Source organism: Callospermophilus lateralis, unplaced genomic scaffold (assembly GCF_048772815.1).
Source record: "Callospermophilus lateralis isolate mCalLat2 unplaced genomic scaffold, mCalLat2.hap1 Scaffold_841, whole genome shotgun sequence".
Classification (NCBI taxonomy): Eukaryota; Metazoa; Chordata; class Mammalia; order Rodentia; family Sciuridae; genus Callospermophilus; species Callospermophilus lateralis.
In genome coordinates this window covers 458,664-473,590 of record NW_027516489.1, presented here as the reverse complement: position 1 = coordinate 473,590, position 14,927 = coordinate 458,664, and the positions used below count along the sequence as shown (strand labels likewise).

Below are 14,927 nucleotides of genomic sequence, written 5' to 3'. Positions count from 1 at the left end.
ACAATCACATACATTTTAAAGATGAAAGGAAATAGTCTTTTATCCTTACTCACATATTTGCTGTTCGTATTTTTCTTTTCTTTGTGTGAATCCAAATTTCATCTCATATCATTTTCCTTCAGTCTAAAATCTTCAGTTGGTATATGTTGCAGTTTACATTTATGGTCTGTGATTCTGAGATGACTTTTGTTTTTCCTCCTCTCCCTTTAAGGGTGTCTGTCATCCTATTACCTTCTAGCCTTCGTTATTTCTGATGAGAAGTAGTGTTTCTTGGTATCATTTTCCCCTTACTGTAAATTGTCTTTTTTCTTTCTGATGAAATTTAGGATTTCTTTTTTTACACAAGTAGTTTAGCATTTTGACAATTGTGCAAATTGGTGAGATTTGCTTTATGGTTCCGCATAGAGATTTTTCAGCAAATTAGATCTGCAAGTTGATGTTTTTCACTGATTTTGGAGAAAGTTTTGACAGTTTATTCACTCCCATCTACTTCTGATACTCCATGTTTTGGACCTTTTAGCTGATGGTCTATTCATGTTTTGCAGTATTTTCTTCTTTCCTACTGAAAACTTTTTATTGAGATGTGTTCAGTTTCACTTATCATATTTTCTGTTCTAGTCCATTCTTAAGCTTACTCAGTGAAATTTTCAAGTATTGTATTTTTTGATTCTAGAATCCCATTTTTAAATAGTTTGCTGTACAGTGAGTTTCTGTTCATTTATTTTGTAACCATATTTTGCTTATAGTGTTTGAATATTTATAACTCTTTTAAAATTCTTTTCTTCTTATGTCAACATTGGTGTCATCTCTGTATGTTTGTATGGCATGCTTTATTCCTAACGGTTATATTTTTATTTCTCCATGTATCTAGTAATTTTTAATTTCATGTTGTAAATGTAGAAAATCTGTTGTAAAGTTTTGCTTTCTGTTAATTTCTGCAGAGTTTAGTTTCTGCTTTGATTAATAGTTTGGTAAATTTATTGTTGAGGCTTTATTTACATAGATAATGGCCAAATTTTCCAACTAATTTTAACTTATTCTAAAATAAAATGAATTTTGGGATAGCTTATTGATAAAATTATTGACTTCTAAAGTGTGAACATTCTTAAAATACTTTACTTTTTTTAAGGTTTAGACTAAGTTCAAAATTTAGAAATCTGTTCACAGCAGCAATTTTTGCTTACAAGTTACAATAATACATATGCATGAGTGCTTTAATTTATTCCATAGAGCACTGTGCTAATGTCAGGGGTTCAGCTGAGTGCCTTTTGGTTTGTTTATTTTTGTTCTGATTCTTGGTCATCAGTTGTTTCCTTTATAAAGGCTGCCTTGCAAAATCAAGCTGTTTATCAGGACTGGAATGAATGTAAGTAGGTTAAGTAAAAGTTTAAATCCGCTACTAGGAAACAAGTTTTTATATTGAGTAGCAGTGTCATTGTGTACATAAAAACTTTTTTATTGCTGCTTTTATGCGTTCAGTATTATAGGTGATAACAGTTTAAGAGCTGAAAGTGTGGTCTTTATTCTTAATTTGAGGCGACATATTATTTGGTGTTGATTCAAGAAACAATGTAACTTCCATTCCGTATGACACAGATTTATAAATACGATACTAGTATTAAGGTGAAGTTAGTAAGGTTAGGGAAGCTGAGCAAGTTGTACAAAAAATATGGAATTGAAGGTGAGCATTGTATTAGTGAGATTTGATTAAATGGACAAAAGGTAGAAACACTAAAGAACCATAAAATATTTGACTGAAACCATGTAGGAGTATTAATCTGCCTTGTGATTACAGTTGGATGTAACCAAGAGTGTTTGAATGGTAAGGCACCAGAGTTCACTCCTTGAATGCAAGGTCTGTGATTCTTGTGCATCTCTGACCCTAGTGCCTATAATCCTCGCTAGATGATGACACTAACATGTGCCATTGTAAGAAAATTAATATATTTTTTTTAGGGTTAGAAACACTGTTTACAATAAACACTTGTGGAACAGATTAGAATAAACATTCCTTTTCAGATTGAAGAATTTGAGATTCTGTTGACAGTGAAGTACTGAAAATGCTCATTTACCTCTTAAATCTGGGAGTAATGGGTTTTTGGAGAAGTATTTTAGGAAGATTACATTATAAGCAGGTGATGTATTATGAAATTGTGTTTTAGGATGATTAAGAGTGACTCTTGCTCAGGAGTTAAATAGATATGTCACAAAAGCCCAATGTAAAAAGTAACTCAGGAGATATAAGAAAAAAAAATAATTATAAGGATGGTGGAGAAAGAAGCAAAGGGGAATCAAAGATGCTGCTAGTTTACAAATCTGGTTGACTTGGATGATTATAGTACTACTTGTGGTGTTAGAAATATTAATAAGGATTGATATTGTCCATAGGCATAGGAGGAATAAATGAAAGTTATTTGATGAATTTGGCTTTAGATATTGTGTATTTTAAGTGATGGCAAATTACTAAAAATAAATGCTTTCAGTAGAAATTTGGAGGCTCAGGATCCAAAATGCAGAATTGAATTTAAAACTGGGAATGTGCATTTGGAAATTTATTATCCATAGAGGACAAAATCACAAAACTAAACGAGCCATTCAGGGGTTACAACATAAAATCAGAGCACATAATGAAAGGCAGGTGCTTTCAGTTTTTAAGGTTTTTTTTGGAAACAGAAGTGAAAGTATATAAAAGAGAGACCCAAAGTTTAAATCTGAGGGAGGCCAAGTGGTTCATAAGGTTTGATGTCTTAGTGCAGGGATGGGGGAAATATAGCCCATGGTTCATTGTCTATTTTCATAAATAAAACTTATTGAACACTGCCACTCCTACTTGTTTACATATTGTCTATGGTTGCTTTTGTGGTATAGTAGTAGAATTGAGGAGTTGGTATGGAGAGCAATTGAATTCTGATTGCCTAAAATATTTGCTGTGTGGTCCTTTACAGCAAAAGTTTGCTGACCTCTGCTATAGAAACGTAAGAAATGAAGAACAAGAGCATAGCCTTTATTTTATATATATATAAATATATATATTATATATATATATATATAATATTATATATATATATATATATATATATATATATATATATATATATATATATATATGATGCTTTTGGTAACCGGAAATATTTATCCTGTGGACAAATATCCACTGAGAATGTGCTTTGTGTCTGACACTGGGTTTTGCTGGTATAATCTAGGAAGAGGCTGGGTAGCAGAAAATTAATTAACCAGTATGTAAATGGTCAAAAATGGAAATGGTGAATGTAGAATTTTATTTTATGAATCCAGAAATAAATGATTAGTAATTCAAAGTGTATATAAGGAAGAATTTTTTTTAAATGTAGGAAAAATATGAAAGGAATATTTTTACAGAGTTTCTCTGGAGAGGCAGAGTGTGTTGCCATTATAGGAATTAATGGTCTAAGACTTGAACACAGGGAGTACATGGGCCTCATTACGGGAAATGAATAGAATTGTTTGTGGAATTAAGTTAAGAATAGAGATTGCTCACATAGCTGTTTTTAAATAGCAAATTGTGTTAGGTAATCAGCAAAAATTCACTAAAATGTACTTGATAGTTATACAGAAACTGCTTTATTGGTACTGACTTATGGTCGTAATGGGTATTATAAAAACAAACAAACAAACAAAAACCCTTTGTATGCAGTTTTCACACTGGTATAGCATTGTATCTTTTTTTGTTTAATGTGTAAGTGCAATTGTAATATTTTCACCTTTTTTTCTAACCACCAAACCCAAATATAATTGCCTTGTTCAAGAAGAACAGCAGCAAGAACTTTATGAGCTCACAGAGCAATGAGGTGTACTCTTACTGAAAGGAGGAATATGTTTGATTGCTTTTCTGTCTTCCTTCTAGATAAAAATGGAATATTTTATTTGTGTGACTGGATTTAGGTCTTTCTAATTTATTTGTTTTCTGTTTGTTTCATGTAAGTGTATTTTGTTTGACTATATTTCCATCCTTTTTCTGACATTTGGATTTTCTTTGGACTCCATTTTAGGTTTTTTACTGACTTTTTAACAATGCCTCTGTCTTTTGTTTTGGTTAGCTTCTTTAGATTTTAAAATACATCATTAACTTTTCATAGACTATTGAGAGTTAATATTGTACAACTTCACATAAAATGCAGAAATCTTTTGACCTACGTGTCTGTTTACCTTATGGGTCCAGTTGCTCATCTCCATGCTGTTATTGCCTTGTGTATTATATTTAAAAGCATTGTGACTCCTATGAGATAATGTTATTTTCCCTTTAAACAGCTGTGTTTTAAAGACATTAAAAGGAGAAAGTCTTTTTACTTATTGATGCTTTTTTTTTCCTTACTCAAGATCCAGGTTTCCCTCCGATAACATTTTCTGTCAGCCTGAAGAACTTCTTTTAGTGTTTTTTGTACTGAAGTTAGTTGGGAATGAATTCTTAAGTATTCTTTTACTTGAAATTGTCATTATTTCACCTTTATTCTTGAAGGATACTTTTGCTCTCCCTGTTCTTCTGTCCATGCCCAACCCGATCTCCAAGCACTTTAAGGATGGTTTTGCCACATCTGTTAGCATCCACAGTTTCTGAAAACAAGTCTACAGTAATTTGAATTGTTCCTCTCTATGAAATATATCCCTTCCTAGTAATTTTTGAGTTTTCTCTTTAATTTTGGTTGTCAGCAATTTGATTATGATATGCCTGTGTTTGGTTTTCTTTGTATTTGACCTGTATGAGTTGGACTGAGTAGAGTCTTTAATGGGCAAGTTTGTCACATTTGTAAATTTTCTGGGGGGTCATTATGAAAATATTTTTCCTACTCTGTTTTCTCTGTTCTGTCATTACTATCTATGGCTAGCTTTTTAATATCTTCCCCTTAGGTCTCTGAAGCCCTGGTTATTTTAATCTTTTCTTCAGTTGAATAATTTCTGTTCATCTGTCATCAAATTCACTTATTCTTTTCCCTGTTGTGTCTCTTCTAGGAAATTTTATTTTAGATATTTAATTTGCTGTTTAAAAAATGTTTTTGTTTTCTTTTAGATTACTGTTTTTTTCATTCATTACCTTCCTGTGTCCTTTCCTCATTGAGCACATTTATAGTATCTGTTTTTATGTCCTTGTTTAAAAATCTTAACCTATCATTTTGAACTTACTCTCTGTTGACTATCTTTTCCCTTGAGATTGAATCACATTTTTTACCAAGGAATTTTAAATATTATCAGTGTTATTTGTGGAAATTTTGGTTTCTTTCAAAGGTTGTTTTCAAGGGTTTTTTTTATTTCTTTGTTTTAGTGAGCCTTTAATTTTGTTAAACTCAAATTCTAACTTGGCTGAGGATAGCACCTGCTCAGATCTCTGTCTGTTTGTCTGTCCTCAGCTGCAAACTGGCTTGGGCCTGTCCTTTAATGTGGGCTTAAAGACTGGGGAAAATATATACCAGAAATTTGGCTTTTTTTGGTGGGGGTGTCTTTTTCCTTTTGGAATTCTGTCCTGACTTTTTGGTGATTGTGGCTGTCCTGGCTGGGTCCTCTTTTTCTTCAGGCCAGGAAGATAATGGGTTTCCTGTTGTAATTGTAATAGCTTGAGGTTATGGATGCTTGCCTGCTGGACAAAGCTTTTGGAATGGGAAACTCACCTGTTCTGGTCTCTAAGACCTATTAAAAAGAGCAACTCATTCATCCTGGTACCCCATATATACTGAGGATTAACTGTGTTCCTCTCTTTCTCCCTCCTTCCCTCCTTCCCTCCCTCTCCCCCCTCCCTGCCCTCCAGGATTTATTGAAGCTATTTTTAGGAGCTTTCTGGACCATATTGAAAGCAGAGTTCTTCTCGTCACTTTTAGGATTTCACCTTAATCTTTGTAGTCTGTCCTTAAAGATAATACTCCTTTTAAAAATAATAATAATTATTTCACTCATTCTTGAAAATTTACTTAGATTGCTTGACATCATTGTTTTATTTTAGATATTTGGGGTGTGGGTAACAGGGATTGAATTTAGGGGCACCACTGAGCAGGCCTGGGCCAAGGAAAGGGTGTGGCCTCCTGGGGTGGAGGGAGACCTGCCCTGGGCCGAGGCAGCAGGCTCTGGTTTCTAAGCCGGGGTTATTTCTGGCAGCCCCAAACAGTGAGATTTTTATAGGCAAGAGACTATGAGAGGGCAGACTACCCATCTTGGTGGGCAGCTCATCGTGGGCCTCAGAAGTGACGAGTGATATAAACTTCTGTGCACAGCTGTAGCCACCTCTTTGTCCCCTCCCTTAGCCTCTGGCTCTGTGGTGCTGCTTGGAATGCTTTTGGTCCATCTCTCCCACCAGAGCCTGCCCAAGGCTGAGGAACAGCACACCCAGGAGAGCCCCCAGATTAGGGGTCATAAAGGCTTAGTTCTCAGCCCCCAACTGTGCCACACACTCACTGTGTGACCTTAGCAAGAGGCTCAACCTCACTGAGCTACACTTCCCTTTTCACCCTAATGAACTATATAATAGCAGCTACCCAAGGTGCGTCAAGGTATAGCCAGAAGGTTCCAATGGTAGCCACCAGGAATTGACCCTCCTCTGCCTGCCCCACTCTCAGGAAACCCTGTACTGACACCGTCCTCTTGAATCCTCATTCCATCTCTGAAGGTTAGGTATTATCTCCCTAACTTTCTGGGCAAGGAACCTGGGGATCAGAAAGGTTAAGTAACTTGGGTTAAGGTTAAGTCACCTGTGTTGGCTCCTCGCCACTTGGGAAGGGTTTAGAGAAGTAGGGTGCATTGCTGAAGCCAAGGGGTGTTTAAAGAGGAAGGAGGCTCTGTCCAGCCCTCAGAAAGGCCCAGGTCCCTGCAGCTGACCCCACAGGTGGGCAGGAACGTGTCTGTCTTATCACTGAGTGATCCCATCTGTGACTTCGGCTACCAGCTTGTGCTCCTGCTGGAACATGAGCTGGTCCTCGGTGCCTGGTGTGAGAAGTCCTGGGGCAGGCAGAGGCCGCAGGAGACACACAAGCAGGGCCTTCCTCTCACTCTGCCTCCCTCTTTAGGTGGACCAGTCTGGCCTGGGCCTGCCCTCCAGAGATTACTGCCTGAACAAGACTGAAAACGAGAAGGTGAGTGCGTCTTTGCGGTGGTTCTCCCACCGTGTCCTCCACAGCATACCTGGGCAGGTCTTAGAAGCTGGGGGAACACAGGGGTATCACTTTCCTGATGGGCAACAGGCAGCCCAGGCAGGGGAGGGATGCCCCCAGGCTTGCTAGTTCATATGCAGGCACTGTGGGCACAAAGGGCAGGGGTTAGGTGTCATTTGTCCCCATTGTAGAGAGGTGGCAGTAGCAGCCCCCACCATTTGAGGGTCTCAGACCTTATATATACCTCACCTCTAACCCTCCCAGTCACCCCAAAGTCACTCAGCTTCTCTGAACATCATTTTCTTCATCTGTCAAATGGATATTCATTTTACCTTGCCCTATACAGAGGAAGAAATAAGTCTCAGACACAGAAGTGACCTCTTCAAGGTCACACAGCCAGTAAGTGGGGAGATCCAGAGCCACAACCAGATCACCTCCAACCGCTCACAGCTCTCCCTTCCCCTGCCCGGCCCACTGAGGTTCACTCACCTGTCCACGGGGCTTGAGGTCCAGTAGGAGAGGGAGACATTACTTAACGGACCACCCAACTAGATGCCAACTGTATACATTGTGATCAGGGCAGAGGGAGCCGAGAAAGGACTTGATTCAGCTCTAGGGACGTGGTGGCAGAGGGTGGTTGAGAAAAGGTGCATTTCCAGAACAGGAAGATGGCTGAGGACGAGCCCTGAAGGCAGGGCCAGAGCAGCAGGGGCCAGCCTCAGGGACCTGTGTGTGTGCAGAGGCGGTGGGCTTTACCAGGAGCGCCACGGACACCAGTGAAGACACACAGCGCCAGAATCCTCCCCAGAGCTATTTTCCAGCATGTTTCCTGGGTCCCATGCACAGGGCCGCAGCTGGGCCGGCCTCACCTGGCCCACTGGGTGGCAGGTGACAGCCACTGACAGACAGTTTGGGGGTGCTGGGCCCTACAGGTGCTGACTGGATACCTGAACTACATGGTCCAGCTTGGGAAGCTGCTGGGCAGCGGGGATGAGGACGCCATCCGGCCCCAGATGCAGCAGATCCTGGACTTTGAGACGGCGCTGGCCAATATCACCATTCCCCAGGAGAAGCGTCGGGACGAGGAGCTCATTTACCACAAAGTGACGGCCGCCGAGCTGCAGGTACCCTGTGCACCGGCTACTGCAGGTGCAGGGCCACTGGAGTCGGACAGGGCTCTTGGGGGGAGGGGTCATACCAACTTCATCATGACCATAAAGCCACCCTTGGGAGGAGGTGTTTATGCCCAGGTTACAGATAAACTGGGGCTCAGACAAGTAAGATTACCTGCTAGTGACCACAGAGTGCAAAGGGACTCCAGAGCCAGGCTTCTTCCCTCGCCGGGCTGCTTCGTGTGACAGCGTTTCCCTAGCAGCTCCATGGTTGTGATGTAAGGCTCACACGGACAGGGGCATTCCCAGTCATCCAGCACAGAGCACTAAGTAAAGGTGGGGTGTGGATTCCTACGTTGCTTCTCCCTTTGCTGAACAGGAGATGGAGAGACATGGTCAGGTCCCGGAGGCTCCTGAGGGCAGGGGTGCTGGCCCTTGGACTCAGGCTTGGCTCAGCTCTTGACCATGTACCTAGGCAATATCCAGAAGCGTAACGGGGAGTCAGACCTGCACTTTCTGTGAAACTGTGTGAGTCACCAGAGACCTGCTGTCCCCTCTGAAGGTCAGCCTTGCCGAGGCTGCCCCCTGGTGGCTGCTCAGGCCTCCAGGGCCTGGGGTGGACTTTCTACTGCTTCCTTCTTTCTGGCCCGTGTGCTGTTGCTGACCCGCTTGTCCTGGGCCCTGTTGGTCTCCGAGGAATGAGCAGAGTGGTTCCACGTATCTCCCAGTTCCTTGCCCTCAGGCAGGAGCACCTGGTGGCCCTTGCTGTTCTGCTGGGGCGGACCCTGCGCCTGCAGTGGGTTCCACTGGCCAGTCTTCTCCCCGCTCCTCACCCATCCATTCCTTCTTCCTTCGAGGAGGAAGTTCCTGCCCTTTTTTCCTCCTCCATCTGACAGATGTATCAGGAGCCACCTTGGGCCCTGCTTTCCTGTGCTTCTGGTCTAGTGGGGACACTAAGAAACAATCCCAGTCTCCCTGCCTAGTGCTGTGGGCGAGAGAAGCAGGACGCTGGGGCCCGGTGGGGAGGGGCTGGGGAAGCTGAGTGTACACCTGCCCCGCGGGGACCTTGGTGTGTGCAGGGCCTCGTAGGCTTCATTCCAGAAGTCGTGCTTCCACTGGGTTTCCTGGGTGAAGTGTGTGTCCCTCTGGCCCCAGACAAAGGACTACAGCCAGCCCTGCTCCACCCTGGCCTAGTGGACAGCAGTTTGGGAGTGTTGAGTCCCAGGGCTGACCGGATACCCGAACTACATGGTCCAGCGGGGAGGCTGCTGGGCCCCGGGGGTGAGGGCGCCACCTGGCCCCAGATGCAGCAGATCCTGGGCTTTCCCCACCTGATGCTTCACCCTGTGCCAGGATCCGCCACCTCAGTTCATGAAGCTCTCGTGAGCCCTGTAACTGGTGACATTCAGGAAACTAACCCACTTTCCCAGGTCTTTGCCCCAGGCCATGCAGTCAGGTGACCCTGATTGTTGGACCCAGTTTGAAGGTCTCATCACACACCTCTGAATTCTGTGGCCACCGAAATGTAGAGATTGGCCTGAGAGTCTCCTGCTAGGGAGAGGGGAGGCTCTGGGCCACAGGGGAGGCCAGGCAGAGAGGCCTACGGCAGTCAGCTCTGGGGGCAGGGTCGCTGACCCCATCTTAGGAAAAGGATAGACAGTGCCCAGAGCTGGTTCCTGCTGGGGACTCTGATCTAGGCCTCCTAATGCCCAGCTCATGTCACCAGCTCATGTCACAGCTGGGCGACAGGGCTGTGCTGGTGCTTGCTGGCTCAGGGCCCACTGTGTGCTTCTCTTCCCAGCCCTGTGGGGGTTTGCCATCAGTGTTGGTGGGAACATTCACCCAGGGATGATGCCAATCAGCCCCCTACTGAGACCTGGTCTATGACTTGTACCAGCACAATACCGCCTTTGGGAGCTGCCCCCGCTCCATCCCCAGCCTCATTTGTCCTTTGAGATCTTTGTTCCCCAATAGATACGATGTCCACTTAAACCCAGGAGCAGGGGCTGGGGTTGTGGCTCAGTGGTGGAGCGCTTGCCTTGCACGTGTGAGGCACTGGGTTCAAGTCTCAGCACCACATATAAATAGATGAAGGTATTATGTCCATCTACAACCAAAAAAAATTAAAAAATAAAAATAAATAAACCTTGTCATGTATGTAAGAAATAATAATAAATAAAAATAAATGAATAAATAAACAAACAAACCCAGGAACAATGGCCTTGGGGTGGAGCCCAGTGGTAAAGCCTGTGCTTACCTGCTCAAGGCCCTGAGATCAATCCCCAGCACCCCGCCAAATACACCCACAGTAAGCCATATAACCTCAGGAAAGTCACCTTCCCTGATCAGCAAACTCAGCCTCTGTGAATTGGGGGTCTTGTGGCTGACTGCCTGTCCCAGCAGGCGGGGTGGATCTTAGGTGGCTTTATGGGTACGGTTTTCCTGTATGAAGGGAATGCATTTCTCACTTCCCGTTTTTGTCTTACATTTCACCCTTTCAAGAGAATAGAGAATGGGGTTTGAAATCTGCCAGGCCCAGGGTCACTTTTGGTGGGTCTTAAGCGATGATCGTAATTTCTGGGATTGCTAGCTAAGTCAGGTGCCCATCCAAGTGACTGACATATAGAGGCGTCTTTGCTAAAAGACGAGATATGCAGCCCAAAGCCTCATGTTCTGTAAAACTGCACACTAAAAATAACTGAGCGTGTGGGGAATACAGGGCCAGAGCAGACACATTGTGCAGCTCTGCTTGAGGAGGTGACACCAAGGGACACATGCCAGCATTGAAGCCCGAATCCTATGTGTTTGCACGTAAGTTGGGCCACTTGGGCCGGCGTCAGGCTCACAGAGACAGGTGGGGGTAGGAAGTGGAAAGCACAGAGTTCAAGTCTTGCAAAAGTCATCTGCAGCTGGGTGAGCCACATCCCCAGGCCTTTTTATTTTTCATTTTGAGACAGGGTCCCACTAGGTTGCTGAGGCTGGCCTTGAATTCGAGATCCTCCTGCCTCAGCCTCCTGGGTTTCTGGGATTATAAATGTGCAAGATATTTTACCACAATTTATTTTTAAAATGTTGTAGGACTTTATAACAAAAATCTGCAACCTCAAGAGGGATAGCTCGCATGGCTGGAGGCTGCTGCTGCAGGAGATGCTGGCCGTGACGTGGAGGTGTTGGGGGAGAAACCTCTGCGCAGGGCACCTTGGGGTGCCAAAGGGAAAGCGAGATCTGTTGGGAGCTGACAGTTATGAAAAGCCAAGTCTCTCTTTGGAAAGCCCTTGGGTACAGGGTCTTTTTTGGGTCACCTTAAAACAGAGCTGCTGGGGCTGAGGTTGTGGTTCAGTGGTGGAGCGCTCTCCTAATGTGGGTGAGGCACTGGGTTCAATCCTCAGCACCACATAAAGATACATAAATAAAAACAAAGGCATCCTGTCCACCCACAACTCAAAAAATACTTAAAAAAAAAAAAAAACAGAGCTGGCGCATGCTGGTGCATGCCTATAATCCCAGAAGCTTAGGAGGCTGAGGCAGGAGAATCAAGAGTTCAAGGCCAGCCTCAGCAACTTAGTGAGGCCCCAAGCAACTTAGCTGCCTCAAAATAAAAAGGGCTGGGGGTGTGGCTCAGTGGTAAAGTGGCCCTGAGTTCAGACCCCAATAACTCCCCAAAACAAACAAGTGCAAATAGCCGGGGGCCTGGTGTGTGCAGGGCTGAGCTGCAGGCCTCTCCCTTCTTGTTGCAGTCATCACCAACTTTGCTGTCCCAGCTCCCCACTCGGCAGCCTCACTTGTGGACCACAATTTACCCCCGCAATGCTGGCCTTCCTGAATGTTGGATCCTCTGCAGCAGACTGCTGCTGCTGATACTCTTGTTGAGTGGGACAGTGCTGGCTTCTGTGTGTGACCCTCCCAGTTACCAGATACACGGGACTCATTGTCATGATGATCCCTGTTTTTCATATGAGGTGCTGAGGCACAGATGGGCACATTAACTTATTAAAGGTTGCACAGCTTATAAGCAAGGAAGCTAGACCAGGAGCCCAGTCCAGCTCCTGATTCTTAACTGTTAGGGGTCTGAGGCTCCATTCTTCCTCTGTAAATGGGGATAATTGTGGCCACTGCTTGGTCAGTTGGGCAGTGGCACATGCCACATGGGAAGGGCGTGGTGACGGTGGCGGCTGCTGTGCCTGCTGCTGCTGCAGCCTCTCCTCCCACCCTGGTTCCGCTTCAGATGAGGTTTGCCTCTGGCTCCTGGGGACGCTGCCTCTGCCTGGAGCTCCATCAGCACCATGGTCCCAGGGAGAGGCACAATGACACCTTCTGAGGGACACCCAAAGACGGGGCTGAGGAGAAGCCACCCTCCAGCCTCACGCTGTCCCCTTCCCTCGCAGACCTTGGCACCGGCCATCAACTGGCTGCCCTTCCTCAACGCCATCTTCCACCCCGTGGAGATCAACGCGTCCGAGCCCATCGTGGTCTATGACAAGGACTACCTGGAGCAGGCCTCCGCGCTCATCAACGCCACGGACAGATGGTGAGGCCGGCAGCCCTGTTGGGCAGGAGGGGCAGGAGGCGGCAGGGCGGCCGGACGCAGGGTGCTGCACCCTGGTGAGCTTCCCTGAGAGGCAGCAGAGGGTGCTGGTCCCCTGGGCAGCTTCAAATCCTGCTGCCCTCAGCCAGCTGTGTAGCTGTGGCATGTCCCTTGTCCTTTGTCGGGGTCATACTGTCACCCATAAGATGGGGATCAGATAGCACCTACCAAGCAGGGGATTCAAAATGATTCATGTTTTAACACCGTGCCTGTCATGGAACAGGACTCCGCCAATACCACCCATAATTTTTGGTTAATACTTACGGGTTTTTTATTTTATTTTATTTTTTTATTTCAAAGGCTTATAAAAATGTTGAAAATTACAGAAAAATAGGAAAAATGTAAAATTATTCAAAATATTACTCTTGGTCATTTTGGGGGGTGTTTGTGTGTGTGCATATCAGGGAGAGAAGGTGTTAGGGAAGGGAGGTTTCCAATCCATAGCTCTTCTTTCTCATTAACGTGACTAGATGGATAATCTACTTTTCCCTTGACTTTTCATTTTTATTTTAGTAGTAGGAGTACTGATGATTGAACCCAGGGGCACTTAACCACCGAGCCGTATCCCCAAACTTTTTGTATTTTATTTAGAGACAGGGTCTCACTGAGTTGCTTAGGGCCTTGCTGTTGTTGAGGCTGGCTTTGAACTCACTATCCTCCTGCCTTAGCCTCCTGAGCTACTGGGATTACAGGCATGTGCCACCGCTCCAAGCCTTGCCTTGACTTTCATTATGAATATTTCCCAGTGCCATCCCAAACCCTCTGTGAGGATCATTTTTATAGTTGCATAGTATTCCGTCAACTGTTCATACAATATTTGCCACACTCTCCCCGTAGTCAGGCTTTTAGGGTGATTCCGGTTGAGGTTAGATGTTCAATATAGTGAACATCTTTGTACTAAGGTAACATCTTTGCAAACATGACTCAGCCACAGATAGGTTCCTGTGCCCTGTGGGTGGGGGACATGGGAACGGTCATTCATGGAAACCTGGTGGCCAGAGCTTCCTTTCCTGCCCCTGCTGCTCTAAGGCCTCTACTTCCTGTCTGGCCTTCAGCAGGGAATGGCAGCCTCCTCCCCACTGTAGCATACACCACCAGGCAAGTCTCTAGGCAGCAGCTTCACAGGTTCAGACACAAAGCAGCTAAGCAGCAGCATGTGTTGAGCACTGCTGGTATGCAAGTGATTGCACTGGACACTGGGGGGTTCTAGGTGGAGCGCCAGGCGTTCCTCGGAGAGTTACATTCCATGTGCTTGGAAGGCAGCCGCCAGCCGAGCACCCAGATAGGCTAGGAAGGAGGCTGGGGTGAGGCTGTTCGGGAGCCCCGGGCATTTCTGAGCCAGCGGTCCTCTCACCCCAGCCTGCTGAACAACTACATGATCTGGAACCTGGTGCGGAAAACAAGCTCCTTCCTCGACCAGCGCTTTTAGGACGCCGATGAGAAGTTCATGGAAGTCATGTACGGGACCAAGAAGGTGAGCTGTGACAGTGATTCCCAGGTTCATGCTGAGCACCTACTGTGTGCTCTGCCCTGGGTTGGGGGCTGGAAAGACCACTGTACCCTCAGGGCTGTGGCACTTACGAGGGCTGAGTCTAGGAGGAGAATGAAGAGGCCACTGAAGGGTCCATTTGGGGTCATGGGAACACTGATGGGGACTTAGGTGGCTTAGAGGCTTCTGGAAGGAGGTGGTTAAGCCAAGCACAAAGAGGAATCTTAGCAACTCAGCTGGTTTGCAGAGAAGGTAGTCTCTGTTCTGACACTCCAGCTGTGGAGATGTCAGCACTCTCCTTATGTAACTGTGACTCTAAAGGTGGGGACTTCTTCCTCAGAAGCATCAAACACATCAAACACCTGCTCACGAGGGTTCCCTGATTATTATCCTCCCTGTTTGTAGTCGGGGGAACCCCAGTCCAGATCCAGGCCTCAGGTTCTCTTCGGGGCAGGAGTCCCAGGCCCCAGACCCAGTAAGCTCCACCCATCTTGAGTGCCCCCAAACCTCTGCGGGTCCTTCTGTAGGAGGCCCCAGGCCTCCCTCCTTCCCGCTGGGGAAGCTTGCCTCCCGTAGGAATTCTGATGCCAAGAATGAGGCCGTCACCTCTCTTTTATGCATCCAGCAAACAG

The 14,927-nt window shown here is 45.4% G+C and overlaps 1 protein-coding gene across 1 annotated transcript in view; it reads left to right on the top strand.

Moving 5' to 3' along the window:
* Positions 1-14,927, top strand: part of LOC143387606 (endothelin-converting enzyme 1-like) — a 30,854-nt gene that overhangs the window by 1,040 nt on the left and 14,887 nt on the right. The window contains 5 exon segments of the mRNA XM_076841910.1: positions 3,585-3,669; positions 7,026-7,091; positions 8,042-8,233; positions 12,607-12,749; positions 14,166-14,280. Of these exon segments, the coding sequence (XP_076698025.1) occupies positions 3,585-3,669; positions 7,026-7,091; positions 8,042-8,233; positions 12,607-12,749; positions 14,166-14,280 (601 nt within the window).